Source organism: Telmatherina bonti, assembly GCF_933228915.1.
Source record: "Telmatherina bonti genome assembly, chromosome: 1".
In the NCBI taxonomy this organism is placed as follows: domain Eukaryota; kingdom Metazoa; phylum Chordata; class Actinopteri; order Atheriniformes; family Telmatherinidae; genus Telmatherina; species Telmatherina bonti.
This window is the reverse complement of record NC_136619.1, coordinates 14,279,261-14,302,204: the sequence shown is the minus strand read 5'-3', so window position 1 is coordinate 14,302,204 and position 22,944 is coordinate 14,279,261. Positions and strand designations below refer to the sequence as shown.

Sequence of the window (22,944 nt, the reverse complement as noted above, 5' to 3'; positions counted from 1 at the left end):
ACTAGCCCCTCCCCCATCCCACCCCCCACTTCCCCACGCACACACACGTGCACACACGAGAAGAGATAAGACAGCAATACTATCGTCCTGAGATTGAGATTACATTGTTGTGAAGTGGTGTTACCCAAATAAAGTTGAATTGAATCCCATAATGCAATCATATGGTTACAATAACCCTCCTGTGCATTGTGGTGCTTTGACAGTGCAGGTGTTCTCAGAAAACATGAGCATAAATGTGATTGAGCCATGAGTGGCCTTGTTTGGTTGTGAAAGGGGCCAACGTTGGCTTGGCTCTGCTGTGCTTTTTATTTCTCATATTTTCCATGACCATGTGGGATACTGTTAGGCCAATCACATGTGTTATCCATTATCTTGTGCTGTAGCCATGTACTCTTTCCTTTTTTTCCCTCCTTTTCCTTTTTGTTTTTCAAAAGCTTGATTGTTGTGGCCTTTTGAGAAGTGTTTGATCATAGTAAGGCAGTATCTTTGTGTTTCTGTTCATAAGAACTAAAACTACGGTGGTATAAGCCTCGAGTCTCATTATCAGGCAATGCTTGTCCTCTGTTATCTTTTATTTGTACAGACACTAAATTTCCATTGACTGGGTTGTGATTAGTTTCTCAGTGTGGACAGCAGGACCAGGAATTTTTGTGTACCCTGGATCTCAGTCTGTTATAAAGTCCCAGTAAGTTGGGTTTTGGTGCTGACATGGTCAACATGTTGTCATATTGGGATGTTGTTTGGCACTATACAGCTTTTAAAATGGCTTTATTGGTCTGTTGATCCCTTTAGCCTAAGGTGTAGCAGACTGCTTGCTTTGAATTTTATTGAATTATTTTTATGTCTTCACTGGTTTAAAATATCTTGTTGACTTGGCTAATTATGATATTTTATTTGTGTGGATTATAGGATAACTTTTTGAGTATAGTGTCATCAGTAGATCAAACTACTTTGTTCCATAATAAAAGACGTTGACATATTTTAGAGCAAAGATTATTCATAGTGTCATCGTTCCCAAATGATGTAACCTCCCAATGTTGGCCATATATTCTGACCTGCTTGGTTTGTGTTGCTGACAGCTGGTTGGATTTTTTTAAAAACTTTAATTTAAATGCCTTTATTGAAGCTGAAGTTTATTTATTGTCAATGAAGCAGTACAAAAAAATAAAAATGTTGACTTGCATTAAAACCATGACCAGAGTAGTCAGACAAAAATGTAACAACACACAAACAAGATCAGGCAGACTGCAGCGCAGCTAGATACAGCGCGGCTTTTTTGGGGGGGGGGATTCATTTCTATAATATAAATCAGTTTGTACAGACATTCATGCTTGAGTTGGCTGAAATGAGCCAAAACTGAATTCAGTCAAAATGTATGTCTTGGCTCAAAACAAATATATAATAATATTTTAAACAAGTTGTAAGAAAAATGTATTTTTTTCTTGATACCACATGTATAAAATTGCAAGCACTAAGTAGACTATAATCAGATAAAACCTAAAGTTTTTCTTTCCTGCTTAACATATCTGTGCTTACAAATATGTACACAATTAGCATAAAGGTAGGTTTTAATTTAAAAAGGACACAAACTGAGCAAAACAGTATTAATAGTAGTGAATTCCACAGCGGATGATGAATATGGAAGTGTTATGAAAACCTTGACATTTGTAATGTGACATTTTAGGCTTCCACTTATTTGCACAGTATAGTTATTGTTTCTGTGAAGTGTGGTGTTTAAAGACAGAAAGTGGCTATGTCCTGTTGTTTCTGTCTGCAGTCAAACACTACACCATATTTCCGTCCTCACAACTCCACCAACCCCTAAAGATATTTTCAGCAAGTACCTGAAAAAGAAAACCCCTGTGACCATGGTAAACCCTGAGGTGTCCTGTTACCCTTGTTAGGTAAACTGGGAAACAAGGCAGAACTATTCTATCAAGAGAGAAAAACACAATTATGCATGTTAAGGTGGTGTGTTTTCGTCTTCGTCTTCGTGCCGCTTATCCGGGGTCGGGTCGCGGAGGAAGCAGCCTAAGCAGGGAAGTCCAGGCTTCCCTCTCCCCAGCCACATTTGCCAACTCTGCGGGGGGGGATCCCGAGGCGTTCCCAGGCCAGCCGAGAGAAATAATCCCTCCAGCGTGTCCTGGGACTTCCCCGGGGTCTCCTCCCAGAGGGACGTGCCTGGAACACCTCACCAGGGAGGCGTCCAGGAGGCATCCTAACCAGATGCCCAAGCCACCTCAACTGGTTCCTCTCAATGCGGAGGAGCAGCGGCTCTACTCTGAGCCCCTCCCGGATGACCGAGCTCTTCACCCTATCTCTAAAGGAGAGCCCAGTCACCCTGCGGAGGAAACTCATTTCAGCCGCCTGTATACGAGATCTCGTTCTTTCGGTCACGACCCACAGCTCATGACCATAGGTGAGGGTAGGAACGTAGATCGACTGGTAAATCAAGAGCTTCGCCTTCAGGCTCAGCTCCTTCTTCACCACGACAGACTGGCGCAGAGTCCGCATTACTGCAGACGCTGCACCGATCCGTCTGTCGATCTCACGCTCCATCCTTCCCTCACTCATGAACAAGACACCAAGATATTTAAACTCCTCCACTTGAGGCAGGACCTGACTCCCGACACGGAGAGGGCAAACCACCCTATTCCAGCTGAGGACCATGGTCTTAGATTTGGAGGTGCTGATTCCCATCCCGGCCGCTTCACACTCGACAGCGAATCGCTCAAGTGAGAGCTGGAGATCACAACCAGATGAAGCCAACAGGACAACATCATCTGCAAAAAGCAGGGACCCAATCCTGAGGCCACCGAGCCGGATCCCTTCAACACCTCGGCTGCGCCTAGAAATTCTGTCCATATAAGTTATGAACAGAATCGGTGATAAAGGGCAGCCTTGGCGGAGTCCAACCCTCACTGGAAACTAATCCGACTTACTACCGGCAATGCGGGCCAAGCTCTGACACCTGTCGTACAGGGACCGGACAGCTCACACAAGGGGGTCCGGTACCCCATACTCCCAGAGTACCCCCCAGGAGCCCCCGGGGAGCACGGTTGAACGCCTTCTCCAGGTCCACAAAGCACTGGTTGGGCAAACTCCCATGCCTCCTCCAGGACCCCAAAGAGGGTGTAGAGCTGGTCCACTGTTCCGCGGCCAGGACGAAAACCGCACTGCTCCTCCTCAATCCGAGATTTGACTATCCGGCCGACCCTCCTCTCCAGGACCCCTGAATAGACCTTACCAGGGAGGCTGAGGAGTGTAATTCCCCTGTAATTGGAACACACCCTCCGGTCCCCCTTCTTAGAAAGGGGGACCACCACCCCAGGACCACCACCCCAGTCTGCCAATCCAGCAGCACTGCCCCCCATGTCCACGCGATGCTGCAGAGGTGTGTCAGCCAGGACAGCCCCACAGCATCCAGAGCCTTAAGGAACTCCGGGCGGATCTCGTCCACCCCCGGGGCCTTGCAGCCAAGGAGCTTTTTGACCACCTCAGCGACTTCAGCCCCAGAGATAGGAGAGTCCACCCCTGAGTCCCCCAGCTCTGCTTCCTCATCAGAAGACGTGTTGGTAGGATTGAGGAGGTCTTCGAAGTACTCCCTCCACCGACCCACAACGTCCCGAGTTGTGGGTCAGGACGTTGTGGGTCGGGATGTTGTTGTACAGTGTCGATGGACACTGTACACAGTGTCGATGGAGTACTGTTTCCCACTCCTTAGCCGCCGGATGGTGGACCAGAATCGCCTCGAAGCCGTCCAGAAGTCTTTCACCATGGCCTCACCGAACTCCTCCCATGCCTGAGTTTTTGCCTTGGCGACAGCCGAAGCCGCATGCCGCTTAGCCTGTTGGTACCCATCAGCTGCTTCCGGAGTCCCACAGGCCAAGAAGGCCCGATAGGACTTTTTCTTCAGCTTGACGGCATCCCTCACTGCTGGTGTCCACCAACGAGTCCTGGGATTGCCTCCACGACAGGCACCAACGACCTTACGGCCACAGCTCCGGCTAGCCGCCTCAGCAATAGAGGCACGGAACACAGCCCATTCGGACTCAATGTCCCCCGCCTCACTCGGGACATGGTTGAAGCTCTGTTGAAGGTGGGAGTTGAAGCTCGCTCTGACAGGGGACTCAGCCAGACGTTCCCAGCAGACCCTCACAACACGTTTGGGCCTGCCAGATCTGACCGGCTTCCTCCCCCACCATCTGAGCCAACTCACCACCAGGTGGTGATCAGTTGACAGCTCCGCCCCCCTCTTCACCTGAGTGTCCAAGGCATGTGGCCGCAGGTCCGATGATACAACTACAAAATCGATCATCGAACTGCAGCCCAGGGAATCCTGATGCCAGGTGTACATATGGACACTCTTATGTTGGAACATGGTATCCGTTATGGACAATCCATGACGAGCACAGAAGTCCAATAACAAAACACCATTTTGGTTCAGAGGGGGGGGACCATGCCTCCCAATCACTCCTCTCCAGGTCTCACTGTCATTGCCCATGTGAGCATTGAAGTCCCCCAGCAGAACTATGGAGTCCCCAGAAGGAGCACCCTCCAGCACTCCCTCCAAGGACTCCAGAAAGGGTGGGTACTCTGAACTGCTGTTCGGCGCATAAGCATAGACAACAGTCAGGACCTATCCCCCCACCTGAAGGCGGAGGGAAACTACCCTTTCATCCACTGGGGTAAACCCCAACGTGCAGACACCAAGCTGGGGGCCGATGAGAATGCCCACACCTGCTCGGCGCCTCTCACCATGAGCAACACCAAAGTGGAAGAAAGTCCAGCCCCTCTCGAGGGTACTGGTTCCAGAGCCCAAGCCATGCATCGAGGTGAGTCCAACTATATCTAGCCGGAACCGCTCAACCTTGCGCACAAGCTCAGGCTCCTTCCCCACCAGAGAAGTGACATTCCACGTCCCTAGAGCCAGGGTCCCCGCCCAGCTTACACTGCACCCGACCCCTATGGCTCCTCCCGCAGATGGTGAGCCCACGGGAGGTGGGGCCCATGTAACCCTTTCGGGCTGAGCCCGACCGGGCCCCATGGGCGAAGGCCCGGCCACCAGACGCTCGCTCTCCACCTCCAGGCCTGGCTCCAGAGGGGAGTCCCGGTGACCCGCGTCCGGGCAAGGGAACATTTATGCCCAGGTTTGTCATCATCATAGAGGTTGATGAGCTGTGCTTGGTCTCGTCCCTCCCCTAGACACCTGTTTGCCATGGATGACCCTACCAGGGGCATAAAGCCCCCGATAACATAGCTGCTAGGATCTTCGGGATGCACAAACCCCTCCACCACGATAAGCTGACGGCTCAGGGAGGGGGGTGGTGTGTTTTGTTAAACAAATTTCTAAGTTTGTGCGCCGTGTTCTACATATGTGTTGGAAAACAAGATTCGATAGATTTTTAAAAAGATAAGTGATGGAAGTATTTAAAGCCTGCGATAGACTGGCGAGCTGTCCAGGGTGTACCCTGTCTTTCGCCCAAAGACTGCTGGGATAGGCTCCAGCTTCCCCGCGACCCTTTGTTGGATTAAGTGGTTAGGATAATGAATGAATGAATGAATGAAGTATTTGAAGCTGGCACAGATGTCAAGGTCCTCATAGATGTGCTTTGCTTAGCACAGATGGTTATCGAACTTGTGTTTTATACCTATTTACTTAATTGGACTTTACAGTATGACAGAAACTGCTACATCTTAAGCCTGCTACATACTCTACGAGAAATAAGAACTTTTTTCTGATGAGGCCCCGAGGGAAAAAAAATGAATTCACTGTCAGAACTTTCTTGTAGTGTGGCTCTAAGAAGTATTGTGTGATTGGTCGAACATTTAATGTGGATGTGGTTAACCCTGTAAAGCATGAAACAAACAGTTGCCGCTTCCGCATTTTTGCAGATGCTGGTTAAACAGATTGTTTAAATAAAGTAACTAGGGCTGGGCGACATGACCAAAATCTCATATCACGATATAGACCATTTTATATCCCCATAACGATATACATAACGATATGAAATTGTTTGTGTCATTTGTGTCAGTAATTAGATATATCTTAGATGTGCTTGGGAACGGCAGCAGTGATCTCCTTTCATCTGGGGGAACTATGACCGTATGAATTTCCCCTTGGGGGTGAATAAAGTATCTTTGATTTGATGACGATTCACAGGGGAAAAACAAGTAGCAGCGTTTGCATCTGGAATTTATTATGAGCACTTTTGCCACCACTTGATGCTGCTTTTGCTCGTTGACTCTATTCTTTATTCTGTATTCTTTATCCTGATTCTTGTGCAGGTGATAAAATGAGTTGTGTCGTAATCCGTTGTCGGGACTGTGAGCTATTCTGTTGTCTGTTCCATGTCTGTCTTTTCTTATCCAAACTGCATCCATGTGACAGAAATACCCCTCTTTTATGAACAAGCTCATCAGTTTTGGTTGGCTGGTCATCTTTTTGTAAATTACCCTTCTCTGAAACACGTCTGCTACCGTCTTTCTCCATGTTTGTTTATGTATTGTAGCGTGCATGGTGGAAAGCGCATCTTGATGTAAAATACTGCAGTAAAGGACCGTATCGTGGTGTAAACAAAAGAGCCTCATATGAAACGATAGACATTTTCTATCGTCCAAACGATATATTTCGTCATATCGCCCAGCCCTAAAAACAACTGATCAAGGAGGTGAGAAAGTACAAACATTTTTACAAAACGGGGCATTTAAAGTGGAACTATGATGGGCGTTTCAGGCTAATTTATTTTTATTTCTGAGACCAGAGGGCTGGGATTGATCGAGTTATTGTCACAAATCGCTTTATTTTCTTCAGACCAACCCTCTCCGTAGGCTGTCAGATCAGCCTGCGGGCAAAACGAGTGGATTGAGACTCTTCCGCATTAAGCCCCGCCTCCCGCCACTGCACTACATCGGGAGTGCGCACCGCACCTGCTTTCGCCGTCATTGTAACATCTCATAAACAGAAGGATTAGGCTAATATGAACTCAATAAAAAAACAAAATACAATGTCAACACATAGCATACAGCCCTACATGTTAGAACCTGAATCAGACCCTGAAAACAAAGTGGAAAACAGCAACCCACAGCAACGAATGCAGCAGGATGTCTCTCTCTGGTAAACTCACCAGCCATAGTTGGAAATAACTTTATCCGACGTTTTCCACCTGCCTGATGTATTTGTACATGCCCTTGTTAACCAGTAGAAGGTAACCAATCACAGAACCTTATCCCCCGGGACGTCACAAGGATTTCGAAGTAGAAAAAACTCTCTAAAACGACGCGTTTTTTCGTCGCCATGGAAACCGAACGGAGAGAGTGCTGGAACTCGAACTCAAACTCAAACATGCGTTTAGGTGATAAAAAAAAAACAGTGCCGTTCACATGTCTGATGAGGATTCAATACTGTAACACTGTAGAAAGCTCAGAAAACTCAAAATACCATAATACCCCTTTTAACACGGACCAAGCTGCGAGCACAACCCGCCTTGCCACCGCTGTAGTTCCCTGTTAAATTAAAAAAACAAAAAAAAACAAAAAAAAAAAACAAGCGTATTGAACATAAAAGTCCAGTCATCTCTACCCTGCTGAAGATGAAGCTTCAAATGAAGTATGAATGGACCACACCAACAGGAACTTTTTCCTTGTTCTTGCAGCCTTGAGAGCAAGAACAAAGGTCTTTCTTCTCATGGAGTATGTGACAAGCTTTACCCCATTGTATGATTTTTATCCCGTGTTGAATATTGTTTTACAACCTAGTCATTTGCTGGAGTGACTGTGCTTAAACATATGGAAAAGCTCCAAAGTGTCGTCAAGGTATTTGACAGGAAACCTTGGGTGTATCCATATCATCAGATTCAGATACTCCACTTTCTAAGTTCTGAGCATTTTGAGTAGTTTGAAATGTTTATCTCTTATATTAAAGAATAAAATGTTCCAACAACCACATTTTATAAAAGAGCAAGATTGCAAGTTGTAGCAGTTTTATGTGTTAACTGGTCTGTTGTATTATTTTTGATTGTTCATAGTGTTGCATTTTGTTTGATCTTCTTTTTCTTTTTTTAGTGCCGTTTCTTGTTGGATTGTACTTGAAAATTAGCATCTACCTAAATTTAGCTTATTTACAGCAAGATGTATTTTCATTTATATGAAATGTCCCATCTAATAATTTAAACATATTTCATTGCAAAAAGCAGACAGCCATGGATGTTTTGGTAATTGGTACATTTTGAAAGGTGTTCTCCTGGACATGATCGTGGGACTTTTCTCATGGAAAATTATATTAGCTCAGGCTAGCTGCTTAGAAACATAATGGATTAAATAGAAAATATTTTATTTAATATTTTTTTCAATCTCTTAGATAAACTTCATTTGAATAAGTTGTAATTTTCACAGTGGAGAAAGATTTTTTTTTTTTTAATGATTCATGATTTTATCATTAAGAAGAGTAATCAGATGACAGTCTGCTGACAGTCATGTGTTTTAGTGGTCAGATGTGATTGATGATTTATAAATTTAGTGGTGTGGTACTGTTTGAAAAGGCAAAGCATGTAGATATAAAATCCTTTTTAACCAGTATCCTGCAGCTCTTAGACATCTCTCCTGCTGCCATGCCTAATGCATTTCTCATGCTGCAAAGAAAATGTAACGTTTTGGTTGATCAGACCTTTCTGCCTTACAGGCATCCTCATTTCTTAGTGGAAGGAAAGAAAAAGGAGGACAGCAAGTTTGTTATTGAGTCACAGGGGCATAATTTTGTGTTTTCAACAATCCTGCCAGAGCTACTCCTACAATTTAAAAATGGTACGGTTGTATAATTATTACTATCGTCTTTCCAGGTGCTGGGTCGGTGCTTCCTCACGGTGATGCAGGTCCATTTCCAGTTTCTGTCACAAGCTTTGCAGAAGGTCCAGCCTGTGGCTCAGTCCTGCCTGGCTGAAGCCCTTGCCCAGGCCCAAGAACGCTGCAACAACGCCCGCTCCCAAAGCTCTGACCTTGGGCCTCTCACAGAGCTTGAGGAAGCCTCTCGCTCATGGAAAGGTGCCGCTGAGGTATGTAGCCACGGCCCCAGGAGTCTTCCAGGTCTGGCTCTTGGAAATGTGGGGTTTGTCTTATTTCGAGGTCTTAAAAAAGCCTCCAACTTGTTACACATTCCTGAGAAATACCAGTCATTTAGGATTTCCAGCCACAGCTTCCTTTTTCCTTCTTGCTGGGCTGAAGCTTATCTGTCAACTCTTTATCTTTTCGCCATGTATGGGAGGCTGTTTTGTGAAAGGACTACACTGATCCCCAGGCTAGTCAGTCTCTCTGGCCCATTTTCGAGTGCTGTTGTGTGCAGCTAAGCTAAGAGGAGAGTAGTGGGTTGATTGATCTGTTAAACTCTGGCATGCAGTGTTTGCCCTGGAGGACACGACAGCTACATATAGGTTACATATAAGTTACTCACTTCTTCCTAAAATCTACTGTTTTATCTTGCAAAGTATGTTTGTTTTTCTTTTTTAAATATTACACCAATTCACCAGGGTATATATAGTGCTCTTAGTGAGATTTTGGTGAAGTGATAAGTTTTCCTGTTGTCACTCTGACCCATAACACTGCTGCTGTGTCCTCAGGCCACAGCAAGGCTGAGAGAGAGGGGCCGGGACGGCTGCCTGGCAGGCATCCAGGTTCAGCAGCTCTTTTGCTCCAACAACACTACCATCCCTGAACACCAGCTGAAGGAGCTTAACATGAAGATTGACAGTGCATTACAGGTACATTTACAACCTGTTTATCAGATAATGTAGCAGTAGTTAAACTACTGTCATTGTTGTGACTCGTGATGTTTACTACCGCATTTTCCGGGCCAAAAGGCTCACTACATTATAAGGCACAGCCTCAATTACGGAGTCTCATTTTGTTTTTAGGTCATACATAAGGTGCACCGTGTTATTTGATGCATGCTAAAACAAAAGTAAAGTGAAAAAAAGCAAACCAATGAGTTTGGTTGAACTTTATTCAAAACAGTGCCAGGACTTATTTTAAAATACACACACTTTTTTTTTTTTTAAAATCTGTCTCTTGTAACAAATCTGTAAAAATCCTTGTCTTCTGGGTCGGACTTAAACAACTGGGCAATTTCGCCACCAAGCATACCAGGCTCAGTCTTTTCAGTTGCTACGTTTACATGGGAGTTTTAATTCATGTTTAATTCTAAATAAAAGTTAATTCCTCTTTAAACTGATGAAAAATGACCATGTAAACACTTAATTCCTAATGCAAATTTCTATTCAGAATGAAACTTAATTCCGATGTAAGTGACTTGTTTATTCGCATTTTAATTTCAAACTATTTAATTCTTCTGTCATGTAAACATTAATTCCACTCTAAGTTAATTATGGGCGTTCTGCGCATTTCCCTTGTCCTGGTGGTCTATCTTTCTTCTCAGTTGCTGCAAAAAGTGAAGTAGTACGCTCGTGTTGAGCTGCTACTTCAAATTTATAATAAAAATACCTTATTACGTAGTTTTTACAAGTTATGACTGAAAGGATGAGAAGCAGGGAGCCAACTTTGGTTATTTCCAGTATACGTCATACGTCATATGCACCCTCTGTCCAATCAGAACCTTTCCCAACCCGGCGCTCTAAAGAGGAATTAAGTGAGGACGTTTTTCATGTAAACCTTCATTCTGAATTTTTATTTTGTAAACTCGTAGGAGAATACGTGAATTATTTAATTCCGATTTATTAATTCCAAATTAAAAAACATGTAACCGTAGCCATTGTCAGATTAGTGTTGTTGCTGGGTCGATGTTCAGCAGTAATAGTGGCTTTTTCGAAAGCTCAGACAACAATCGATGGAGATATGTTAGTCCAGGTATCCACAATCCATTCGTATATGGTGGCGTAACTCACCCGACGCCACCTCCCAGTGTTTGTGAAAGTGTGTTCGCCATCTCTCATCCATTGCTCCCATGACTTTGCTTTAAACGCCCTGTTCACACCAATATCCAGCGGTTGGAGTTCTTCCGTTAGTCGTCCCGGGATGATGGCAGGCTTAGAATTAAGTTGCTTTACTTGATTCTTCACAGTAATGGCGATATGGGCGCGCACATACAACTCTCTCAGCCACTTTAATTTTCTCCTCGTATTGCGCACCTCTGATGGCGGGAAATGGTCTTGCAGTCAATAGAGCAGAGTGCTTACTAAAATCGCACGATGACATTTTTACAGGTTTTGGGATTCAGCACACACATAAGGCGCATCGGGTGAAAAGGCACACCGCTGATTTTTGCAAAAATGAGCAGCTTTTAAGTGCGCCTTATGGCCCAAAAAATACGGCAAACAAAAACTTGGAAAGGACAGCAGAAGTAAATGACTGAAATCTGGGGACTAAACAGGCTTTTAATGAAGTTGTGGTGTAAAGAAAAGTTAAAAAGAAAAAAAAAAAGAAAAAGATGATCTATTAACATTGTCCTTGGTTCGTCCCCAACTAGGCCTATAGAGCTGCATTGGAGAGCCTGGGTCATAGTGAGTATGCACTGAAGGCAGGCTTTCATCTCAACCCCAAAGCGGTGGAGTTGGCCTTACAGGTGTGTTCACTCTTAAGCGTTAATGACAAAAGTATTCAAAGATGAAGAAGTTGATGCTGAGTTCTGTGTCTCTGTCATGTCAGTCATGTGTTTACGCTTTTTTTCTTATCATACCTGTGTGTGAATCCAGGGTTGTTGCAGTGAAGCCGAGGCTCAGCAGGCAGGCAGGATGCAGACCACCTCCCAGCCCATCCAGTGCGAGCTGCCCACCATCCCTGTGCAGATCGGCTCACACTTCCTCAAGGGAGTGTCCTTCAATGAATCAGCAGCTGAAAACCTCAAACTGAAAACGGTACATTTCTTGGCACATTTCCACCAATGCCTTTCTGTCGAGTCAAAATGAGTAGTTAAAAAAAACAAAACAAGTCGGTTGTGTTTTGTAGCTTATCAGTGTTTTACTTGGACATTAGGGCTGGGCGATTAATCAATTTAATCGAAAACTTAAAAACTATCTCACAGTGGAAAAGTGTACAACATGTTTCTTATAATGTTTACAGTGGCAGCGCCTGCCATCTCTTTTTACAATCTTGTTTAACAGCTTGTTTAGTTGCACTTTAAATTTAGGTAAACTTCTATGCTGATCGCAATAAAAGGATTTTTGAAAAAGAATCATTTTTGACATTTGTAATTTTTTTTTCTTTACAGTAAGGGGAAAAAAATCGATTAAAATCGGATTTGGTTTTAAAAAAATCTGAGATTTTATTTTTTGGCCAAATCGGCCAGCCCTATTGGACATCTGTTTATTTGTGTGTTCACCATGTTTTGTTTTCAGCACACAATGCTGCAGCTTATTAAGGAGGTGCTGGGCCAGAACGGAATGACCCCCAGGGACGACTCTCCAGTGACTGAAGTCCTCAACCAAGTTTGCCCATCCAGCTGGAGAGGAGCCTGCAAGACGGCTGTGCAACTGCTGTTTGCTCAGGCCGGTCTGGTGAGTGGAGATGTTAATGACCAACACTAGTAAGGTTTACAAGGTCAGGGCTGTTTTCCAAAACGAATAAGACTGCTCTTCTTGAGTTTTTGTTCTTTTAAAAGACCTAACCCTTGAATTTGTTTCTATTATGGCTACTTTTATGGCTCCATATGTAGTACTTGTGAGTTTGTGGATAATAATGTCATACTACTCAGAACAGACCTGTAACAGCCCATCTACATTTCTGCATAAGATAGTAAGTTCTTTGCATGCCTATGGGTTTGGCATTTTGCATCCTATTTGTCTGATTTGTAAGAAGATGAGCAGATCTGTTTGCTGTCTTTGAGGTGTAAACAAATACCAGAGAGACACAAAAGAGAAGAAACATTCCTGCAGCATTTGGGTGAGGGATAGGCTTGCCTGGACGGGTCTGCAAATACAGTTCCCCCACCCATCTGTTGAAAGCGAGAGTCTGGGGTGGGAGGGTCAACGTCCTGCTACTCTGAGTAACACCGCTGTGTTTATGCTACGTTATTTTTCCTCTGTGTGGTCTTCTCTGTTTTGTGTGTCAAAACCAAGTGTTCCCATCCAGCCTTCCCAGCCCAGCGCTAACTGTAAAACAATCCCTGCGTGATGAATGAGTGCTTTGCATTAGCCCCTTATCTGAGCCTGTCGCCACTCGGCCCGAAATAGATCACACAGCGGCATGCAGACACACATAATAAATTCCCAACTCCTTCAAAACACATGCATTCACTCATACTTCATCGTCATGAAGTACAGTCCATCTCAGATTTCTTTTACACTTGATTATTAGTGATATTTATCACCAGCAACTCTCTTGTCCTGAACAATTCAAGAGTTTATTAACAAATTATTGCAATATTTCACAATGTGTAATAAACTGCAGCTTCATTGGGAGACTGTGGTGTAGTTTCTTTCTAGAACAGCTGTTGAAGTTCAGTAAAACATATTGAAATAATTGTTTATTTGCTTTTTCTTCTTTCTTTTTTTAGCCCAGTCATTTAGTATTGTTTGCTCATGGCTTACTGACAGTTTCTGTCAACGTGTGGCACTCTTCTATCCGCCCTGCGGTTTTCAAGGATACACCTGCTTTATTATTAACAATGGAGTCATTTCCTACAATACAGGAAATGGACTCCTCCCTTCTTCCCTCCCTCTTTGTGACCCAGGTCTCGAGGATCCAAGGCCACTTTCAGAGAACTCGTGCATATATTTGACTTGTAGGAAGGCTCGCCCGTTTGTCACTGGCTGATGGAAAGCCGTCAGCTTCCTCACCTTGAACTGCCTGTCGCTGCTTGGTGGAAAACTAATGCCAGACATCAGTAGCAGGCCTTTGACTTTTAGATGGTTTTAAATCTAACTTGTATACACAAAGTTTAAAACTTTCATTTTAGTTAAAAGAAGTCTGTTTTATTTGCAAGACTTGTGTTTATGTGTGTAAAATCAAAACATTCTGCATTTTAAACAAAGTTTTTAATAACACTGCAAAGAAAGACTGTTCTAAGAGAGATGTGTGTCTGTGTCCCAACAGGTGGTTGTTGATACTGCTCAAATTGAGAACAAGGAGGCTTATGCTCCCCAGATCACTCTCGAGGGATCCAAGGTTGTGGTTCAGGTTCCTTCCACATGGTAAGTCGCTTTTTAGATGGGTTCCTTTTAAGAGATCTCACATATCAGGTTCAAAGCACACGCTTGAGTTGTTTTACGTCTGAAATTCTGCTGGATTTGTTGCTCATGCCGTTTTGTTGTTTGGACGTTAAGGTGTCTGAAGGAGGACCCAGCCACTATGTCCCTGCTCCAGCGAAGCTTGGACCCAGAGAAAACACTCGGACTTGTAGATGTACTTTACACTGCAGTGTTTGACATCAATAGGTGGAAGGAGAGGAAGTAAGTGAACTTGTTTTCCAATAAAGGAAGAGTAGTTCTTTTTCCCTAGTCTGTAACAGTGCTGTGTGTACCCCCTGAGATTTTAATTGCTTCAAAACATGTATTTCTCATCGCAAATAGGGAGCAAGCCTTGCCTACTATTCAGATACAGCTGCAGCGAGAGATCCCAGACTATGGAAGCCCAGCAGACTTGCCAGCAGGTACCAGCTCTAAAACCTCCAGTGGATTACCGAAGACGATATCTAAACTAACTTCCAAGTTCACCAAGAAGGTCTCGTCCAGCTCCAATAGTGGGGGCAGCTATTCCATCCCTAGTACTCCGTCTCGCAGTATGCTCACAACAAGTAGCTCTGAGGAAAAGGCCAAAGGACTGGTGCACGGTGATGGGAGGCTGCAGAGCATCCTGCAGATGGGGGGTCTTTCTTGCATCCCTGACTCCACACAACAAAATCAGCTGGCTAACGGTTTAGTATCCGAAGACCAGGGGATGAACCTGCCCACTGACCAAGAGATGCAAGATGTCATTGACTTTCTCTCAGGATTCAACATGGGAAAATCCCAGCAGGCCTCGCCTCTGGTCAAGAGGAGGAACTCTGTGGCCTCTGCTAACCCTGCTGAGCTCAAGCCTCCAAGCGGTCCTCCACCAGCCTCCCAGCCCATTTCTCACAGCACCCTCCAGCCCCCTGCTCAGCCTCAGCCACAACCTCCACCATCAGTACAGAAGCAGCAGCAGCCTCAAACACAGCCACCTCCTCCACAGCAGCAGCTGCCTCAACAGCAACAGCAGCCTCCTCCTGCTCAGCAGACCTCCCCACAGGCCCTGCAGTACTACCAGCACCTCCTGCAGCCCATCACTCAGCAGCAGGCACCTCCTCCTCAGCTTCCTCCCCAGCAGACCCCACCACAGGTCCTACCACAGCAGCGAGTGACAAGCAAGTGGCTCAGCGCCTCTGGGCAGCAGCCTCCACCACAAGGTTCCCCAGCTGGGTTGTCACCCCTCGGTCCCATTGGGCAGTGGGGATCCCCAGGACTGCCGGACTTGAGCTCAGATCTGTACAGTTTGGGTTTGGTCAGCACCTACATGGACAGTGTCATGTCGGAGATGCTCGGTCAGAAGCCACAAGGGCCCCGCAACAATACTTGGCCCAACAGGGACCAAAGTGAGGGAGTGTTTGGAGTCCTGGGAGACACACTGCCGTTTGACCCAGCAGGTGAGGTCCACCTTCAGATTACATTTTTAAATCTTTTTCCAAGACTAAATATGAGTAGAAAGCTCAACGTGCACAAGTAATGTAGACGTTTGTCTGATGTTCAGCTCTGTTCATTTAAATAGAAGCTTGATTGTGAAAGCTTGGCGTTAGCTAACTGTGGGAGGCCAGTATTTGCACAATGCTACATACATGTTTAGACATCCATCAATAATGGTTCTGGCAGAAAGAGGAAGTTAAATGAAGTTACATTATACTTATCTTATTTAATGGGGTAAGACGACAAATACTCATTTGTGATTCATCTAATCCTGCAGCTTTGATCCCTTTATTCTAAAAACCCTGCAGGAGCTCAGGGGTGATTTCATGATTTACATTGTTAGTTATTAATTAGGTGTCTGTTACACCAGGAGACTAATGTTCAGCAAAGGCTGGTGGGTGCGCTGAGTTCGTCTTCCTCCAGTAAAATCCAGCTGAAATCCTTAATGTGCTCGCAGAGGCTGTTTTGCTGACCTATAAAAAGTTCCTCATCTAAATTGAAATCTTTCTTGGCTCATAAAAGGAAATTAGTTTGCAGACATCAGTCGGAATAAACATAGAGGAACAGAAGATTCTCATCATGTGCAAAACGCAGCATTGTTGCATTATAATAAAAAGCTGAGGTATGGACATGTTGCACTGCAGGCAGGATAAAACAAAGAGTGTTTGACACAGTGTCTCGTTGGTATTTATGTACCATTTTGTAACCATTCAGGGATGATAAAGATAAATCGGTGTAGGTTTGACAGGATGAGCAGCTGTTTCGCCCTGCATGTGGCTGCAGTCGTAGGTCGATTATAAGTGCTGAATCTCGCCTGTGTCTGTTTCTATTTCTACAGTGCAGCAGACTCTTTTGATTGCAGTCGAGGCCTATTGTGTAGAGTTGACTTACGGCTATTGTGATTTTTCTGCTTTGGTAGACAGTCTGGCTAAATGGATTGAGCTTCAGGGAGCGAAAGAGAAAAGCTGAGGGTGTCAGAAACTCACAGTTATGTTTATCCTCTCTTTCCATGCTCAGTCGGCTCTGACCCAGAGTTCGCACGTTACGTTGCCGGCGTCAGTCAGGCCATGCAGCAGAAACGGCAGGTGCAGCACATCCGTCGTCCCAGCAACCCACGCAGCAACTGGCCAATGCCTGATGAGCAGCACAGGACCTGGTCCCACCCAGAGTACTACAGCGAGGGGTCGGTATCCATAAAGTTTGATTGTTTATTTGAATGGGACAGTGCATGTAAATGAATGCACTGTCCCATTCATTCATTGAATGTTGCGGTAAGTATACCAGAATTAGCAAAGCGCTAATTTCCCTCCATGATCCATCACATCTGCCTAATCGCTGATCCAATTCGAACACAATTTTTCCTTTTTGTAGTTTAAAAAAGCCTGAATAAAGTTTAAGGACTAATATTAATTCCCACCAAGTAGAACAAATTGAGTCACCCCAGTTGTCATCAGGCAATATTTGTCCAAAATCATTTTTCTGTGGTTACTGAAGGATTTGAGTTAAGTAATTATCATGTAGTTTTTAGCTATTAAAACTTTGTTACAGCTGTAGTTGTGTTTATATCATTGTACTGCATAAAGCTCTTTTTTTTCATACATTAATTAAAAAGCTGCAAATCTCCAAAATCACAGAATTTGGAGGACATGATCCAGTTAAAGCACATCTGTATGTCCCAGTGAAACACAAGCAAAACAATTGGCTACATTCAGTGTCAATATTGTGCGAAATGCCGTGAATTTTATTCAGTTTCATATTATTTCACGTTTTTTTTTTCTTTCTTCCAAACCACTTGTACGTAACTATTGCTCCACGGCCTTGTGGTTGGGACTCTTTGGCTATGATGGGGGACATTCTTGACTTGATTCAGCTTCTTATTTGGGTGGTTACGTCAATTTAATGAATTCTTGACCAGAAATATGGTGCACTAGGGCACTCAGTATGAAAGATTTCCTGCCGGTGACATGAATGTCTTCAGTGTGGCAGCAGAGCAGACGACCCGATGGAGTCCAGCCTGAAAACCTAAATAAACAATAAAACATGACACAAACCATAGCGACTATCCCTTCTGTGGTAGTCTCTCCTGATAGATCTGTTTAGTCAGCACTTATTCCATTTTACAGGCTTGAATTTAGCAGATACTGTAGCTGGTCTTCACAGTAACTACATCCAGTAATTTGTCTATTCACATTTCAATTGAAAATGTGCAGTTTAGTCTATCTGCATTGTGTATTTTTTGCTCATTTTTACTTATGGAAAAGCTCCATCACAGTGGAAAAACATCAGCTTGGTGAGATGTTTACTGAAATTTCAGGGAGCATGGGCAGCGTCTGCTCATTTTCTTTTGACCTTATTAATCCCTGTTTATTAATTGTGTTTTTCCCCACAAAGTTTAGCTGAACCTCTGTTGCTTCAGATTCTTTTTCATGGAAAATCTTTCCTGTTACAATGTAAATTTGAGACTTTTCATGGCCTTGCAACAGATTTTATCAATGTGATAAAATTGCGAGTTGCCGGAGGTGCTTGGAAAGGAGCCTGCTGACTGTTCCTCTGTTGAGATGTAAGACTAGAACAGATAATGCTTGTACTTTTTATACTGTCACGGTGCATTTCAAGCACTGATTGAGGATTATCTGAATTCTTATTTTATTTTTTATCATAGTTTGCAGTACTGTTAGACAATGTTTTAATTAAGCTCTTCATCTGGCCAACACCATGAGGCATGTAGCATGTTTATCATGAATGTTGTCATTTAATTCCACTTTTGAGTGTGAGACGCCATGGAAAGCAGACAACCAGCCATCGGAGCGATTGTCGGCCTTTTAAAAGCGTATCACTTTGAACTCTTTATAAACTATCTTGAACTTTTTTTTCTCTTCCCCTGTCATTATATAAATGTGATCCTGTCATATATTGAAACACCTCTTTTGTCTTCATCATGGAAACACTCCTAATGCCTTCTCTGTTCACGTCCTCAGAGAGGCCGTAAACAGCAGCTGGTCAGCTAATCAGGGCGACTCCGCCAGCTCCAGCGATGAAACCTCCTCAGCCAATGGCGACAGCCTGTTCTCCATGTTTTCGGGGCCAGACCTCGTAGCAGCGGTTAAACAAAGACGGTAAGTCCTGAACTTATCTAATGTTTTGCATTTGTCTGCTCCGTTTTCACTCAGGCGGGCATGACCTGGTATCATCAGCACATAACAGCCATCTTTCATAATGATGTTGATCATGTGATATGATGCTTCTTAGGATTTGAAATCTTAGTAACGCCTTGGAAAGACTCTGCTGCTGTCAAACTCATCTGAGCCAAAATTGTTACCGTCTGATAAGATTATATACAAGTAATACAGTATTTATACGGTTGAGTGTCATAAGTTCCTATTTGTTGTTTCAGAAAACACAGTTGTGGTGAGCCAGAGGTTTGCACTCTGCCTTCACCCCCTCTCCATCACCTCAGCGATGATAACCAGGTAGTGTCTATGATTCAAAATTCATCTTGTATGTTTCTCACAGACAAAAAATGTTCAGAATTTTTCTTGTAAAATTTGTTAAACCTTTTGTGGAACGTGTGATTAAGTGTTAACTCTCTAATCAAAGTGTCTGTCATCTCAGCAGGACAGCAAAACTAAAACATGGCCTCCCAAAGCACCGTGGCAGCACTCCACTCACACCAACACAATGCCCAATCCCAGCTCTTCCTTGTACCAGATGAACATCCCTCCTTCCTCCCAGTGGAGCGACACCATGCAGATGTTGCAGTCTCCTGTGTGGTCCACTGCAAGTGACTGCTCTCCCACCACTGGCATCTCTGGTTTCCCTTTCACCCAGCAGCAACAGCAGCAGCAGCAACAACATAAACCCATGACCAAGGGCTTTAAATCCTTCCCCCTCAAACACGAGCACAGGCCCTCCTACCTTCACCAGTACTGATTAAAACAGTCCAAGGTGAAGTGCCACTGAGGTCCCGCAGCTCTGTTAGCACGAGCCACCGAGTGGGCTCAGCTGCAGCCTTTGCAGTCCACATCCACTAAATTGGAAGATTTCAAAGCCACAGAGGCAACATTAAGTACACACACTGGCTCAGCATTTTTGTATCTATATTTTTCCATGTCAAACATCCCCATTTGAGAGAAAAAAAAAAAAAAAAGATGTATTTTGAACTTTTTTGAACTGCCATGTTTTAACTATGAAAGATGCATGCGTCATGCTGGCAGCAGTTAGTCTAGTGGTTGTTTGTCTGGTTAGCTGAAGTATTCCTCAGACAAGAGCTGGAGACGTGTGCAGCCGTCACCCACTTGCTTCTGCAGCTAAATGTGCGATTGTGTGTGTGTGTGTGCGTGCGCGCGCATGTGTGTGTAGAGGTGGAGATTGCAAGAGGGCAGGGGCTTGGAATGCTCTCATTTTGCCCATAAGTATACTGTGTCTACATAGCTGTAACTGCCAAATCTCATGCAAGATGACTCAGAGTACAGCTACCATCTACTGTTTCATAGCTTGTAAAATACTGAAGTTGAAATATAAATATTTACTTTTTATCAAGAGGCTTTGAGCAGGCTCAGCATAAATATAGTAAGTCACTGCAGAGGTGTAATTTGAGAAAAATACACTACTTTTTCATCAACTGACCAGAGTTAAGAATTATAGCTGTAACTATGTGCCATGTTGGTATTGAAAGCACTTGTAGAATATTATTTCCAACCAAAGCGTTGTTCAGAAGATGTGCAGTGCTGAAGAGATGAGACGATCTGAGATTATTGATGAATGGGAGGAGGGCGGACGTTACCCTGTTGGATAAGAGCACTTGGGAACATCTTCATTTCCTCCTCTCTGATTGGCGGTTGTTTACTCCAGATTGACACTAACTCCCATAAACCTTTTTTTTTTTTCAGTTTTAATTTTTTTTTTTTTTTTTGTGTACAATTATCAACAGTATTAATCTTATTTTTGTATTTTCTTACATGTATAACTGTATGTTAGTATTGTAGACATATTACATAACACATTATTTTCCACCTCCCAATGTGAAAAAGCACATTTTTTCCTACAAAGTTGAACTACACCATCTATCTACAACGGTTACCAAATATGCCATTCTAAACACTAAAGCATTGAGTGATGAGGGTGTTTTTTCAAGCCCTTGTTCCTTCGGTTTCTATGGCAATGGGCTGTATTTAAAAAGCCCAGAATGTTATCATTTTGTGATGTTTGCGGATGCCAATGTTGCCTGTATTTATGAAAAGACACCATGTTTTCAAAAAACTAACATACTTAACATGTTTACAGAGAATTGTTTGCTGTATATACATATAAATATATATCTTTTTATAGTTAATGTGCTTTGCACAATCAAGATATAGGGTTTGTTGCTTTTTGTCTGTGTTATCTCCCTTACTGTTGCAGCCTTTTTTAAGACATCATTACAGACCTTGGACTGTAACTGTTAGCTTCTCAGCTGTGTCAAATGGTTTACTAGTGGCTTCTACAAAAGATTAAGAAAAATAATAATAAAAACATGTTGCCCTGATAGACGATATGAAGGGGGGGCTGCTTGGCTTATGTTGCTTATTGTTCTCTTGAGCTGGCAACTGACTTTTTCCAAGTGTACCAGCAATGCAAAAAATGAATAAAAATAACTAGCAATTTACACTGGTACTTGTCTTGTCCTATCGATTTTCCTAGAAGACTTGCAAGATTTCACTGGAAAATTAAACTTTAAACATTTTTTACTGCTACAATCCAGTATTTGAAATGACTTGTGAAAAGCAGACAGACAACCACTTATAAACATACAGATTATAATTTGCTTTTTGCTAAAGAAGTTTTGAAAACAGCAGATGAGCTTATACATAGAAAACGGAGGTTTTTCTGTTCACTGTGTTCCTTCATGACCATTCACAGCAGGTGTTGAAACGTCATTGGATGTAGACTGGAAATGGACAAGAGTATTAGTTACATCCTGGCCATATGTAAATTATTAGGATAATAAATTATAATTTGTCCTTACGTTTGTGGAGGGAGGGGTGCTTTCAGGGCTAGCATCAGCTATGGTTGCCAGATAAACGATGTTGCGGTGCAGAATCTGTTGGTATCTGATGAACGAAAATAGTCAGTGTATGCAGACATGTGCATCAGATCACAAACACACAATTTTCCAGAGTACAGAAGCACATCTGGATCACAGACACACAATGTCCCAGAGTACAGCAGCACATTTGGATCACAAACACAATTTTCTAGAGTACAGAAGCACATTTAGATCACAAAGACATAATTTCCCAGAGCACATTTGGTAACATGAGTGGGAGGTAACTTGGTTTCTAAACTTACTGCACACACTCGACTGCACGTCCTTTCTGCATGTATTCTGTGATGCATCGTATCAGCTGGTCGTTTTCATCCAGAAGCTGGGACAGAAAATACGATAGAAGATAAATAAATGTAGTTAATTCAGAGATAACTGAACTATTTGGTATTGATTGAAAAATTGGATGCAATGCTCCTTGTTTACACGAAACAAAATTAGAAATAGGATTTTAAAAGAAAAAAGCATAAATTTAGAGTACAACTGAGTAGTGAGTAAATCATAGACCGTATATGAAAGAATAATAAAATCTTTTTATTTACAGTCGATGGAGTGAATACGCTCACGAGGAAGCTAGCTAGCTGCTAATGCTCCGACGGTCTTTTCTAGTTTCGTAAAAAACCTCAGTCGTATCTTACCCTCTGTATTGTTTCTTGGTTGACTTTTGCCTTTCCCCTGAGTTTCTTTGGTACAAAGACAATCGACATTGTTGTGCGGTTGCAACTGTATGTTTAGATTTGTTTATGTTCCCATCTGAGTTCCGCGCCTATCTTCTTCATTGATTTTCTTCTTCTTCGTCTGATAAATAGCCCGACAGCTAAACCAGTTTTCTTCTTCTACCGCCATCTGGTGGACAGTTTATTAAATGTCTTTGTAGACCACACAATTAATAATTGGATTACCTTAGTTAAATCTAAGCCAGTGTTAAAAGTAGATATTTAGTCCTGCATCTATATTTAACATTAACACGGAACTCATAAAAAGATAATCAGAAAGATCAATATATAAAAAAAAAAAAAGCCCTAGTCAAATGCTTAACAAATAACCAAGACATTCTGAAATTAACCAGTCTCAATGGGACTTTGGGGGGAAAAAAATTATTTATATATATATATATATATATATAGACAAATTATATTTAATTGACTGCCTTATAAAAATGTCAACCTGTGCCACCCTCAGGTCAAAGTGTGAAACTTTATTTTTCGATTAGCATGTTGC

At 43.2% G+C, this 22,944-nt stretch overlaps 2 protein-coding genes across 3 annotated transcripts in view; one reads left to right on the top strand and one right to left on the bottom strand.

Moving 5' to 3' along the window:
* The window catches only part of garre1 (granule associated Rac and RHOG effector 1), a 38,583-nt gene extending 19,007 nt beyond the window's left edge, over window positions 1–19,576 (top strand). The window contains exons 3-14 of one of the 2 annotated variants that reach the window (XM_079240940.1): window positions 8,838–9,050; window positions 9,612–9,752; window positions 11,474–11,569; window positions 11,700–11,861; window positions 12,342–12,500; window positions 14,038–14,135; window positions 14,268–14,393; window positions 14,514–15,604; window positions 16,659–16,824; window positions 18,620–18,757; window positions 19,036–19,111; window positions 19,257–19,576. In XM_079240940.1, coding sequence (XP_079097066.1) covers window positions 8,838–9,050; window positions 9,612–9,752; window positions 11,474–11,569; window positions 11,700–11,861; window positions 12,342–12,500; window positions 14,038–14,135; window positions 14,268–14,393; window positions 14,514–15,604; window positions 16,659–16,824; window positions 18,620–18,757; window positions 19,036–19,111; window positions 19,257–19,571 — 2,781 coding nt within the window. In that variant the 3' untranslated portion in view covers window positions 19,572–19,576. Of the gene's footprint in view, window positions 1–8,837; window positions 9,051–9,611; window positions 9,753–11,473; window positions 11,570–11,699; window positions 11,862–12,341; window positions 12,501–14,037; window positions 14,136–14,267; window positions 14,394–14,513; window positions 15,605–16,658; window positions 16,825–18,619; window positions 18,758–19,035; window positions 19,112–19,253 lie in introns of both variants that reach the window. The other variant, XM_079240939.1, reaches the window with a different exon arrangement.
* A 1,866-nt stretch (window positions 19,577–21,442) lies between these two features.
* ss18l2 (ss18, like 2) lies at window positions 21,443–22,506 on the bottom strand. The gene is made up of 4 exons (XM_079240965.1): window positions 22,362–22,506; window positions 21,969–22,045; window positions 21,646–21,730; window positions 21,443–21,567 (listed from the first exon to the last, which is right to left on the bottom strand). The coding sequence occupies exons 1-4, from the start codon at window positions 22,428–22,430 to the stop codon at window positions 21,511–21,513; spliced, it is 288 nt and encodes a 95-aa protein (XP_079097091.1). The 5' UTR covers window positions 22,431–22,506; the 3' UTR covers window positions 21,443–21,510.
* Between the last annotated feature and the right edge of the window lie 438 nt (window positions 22,507–22,944).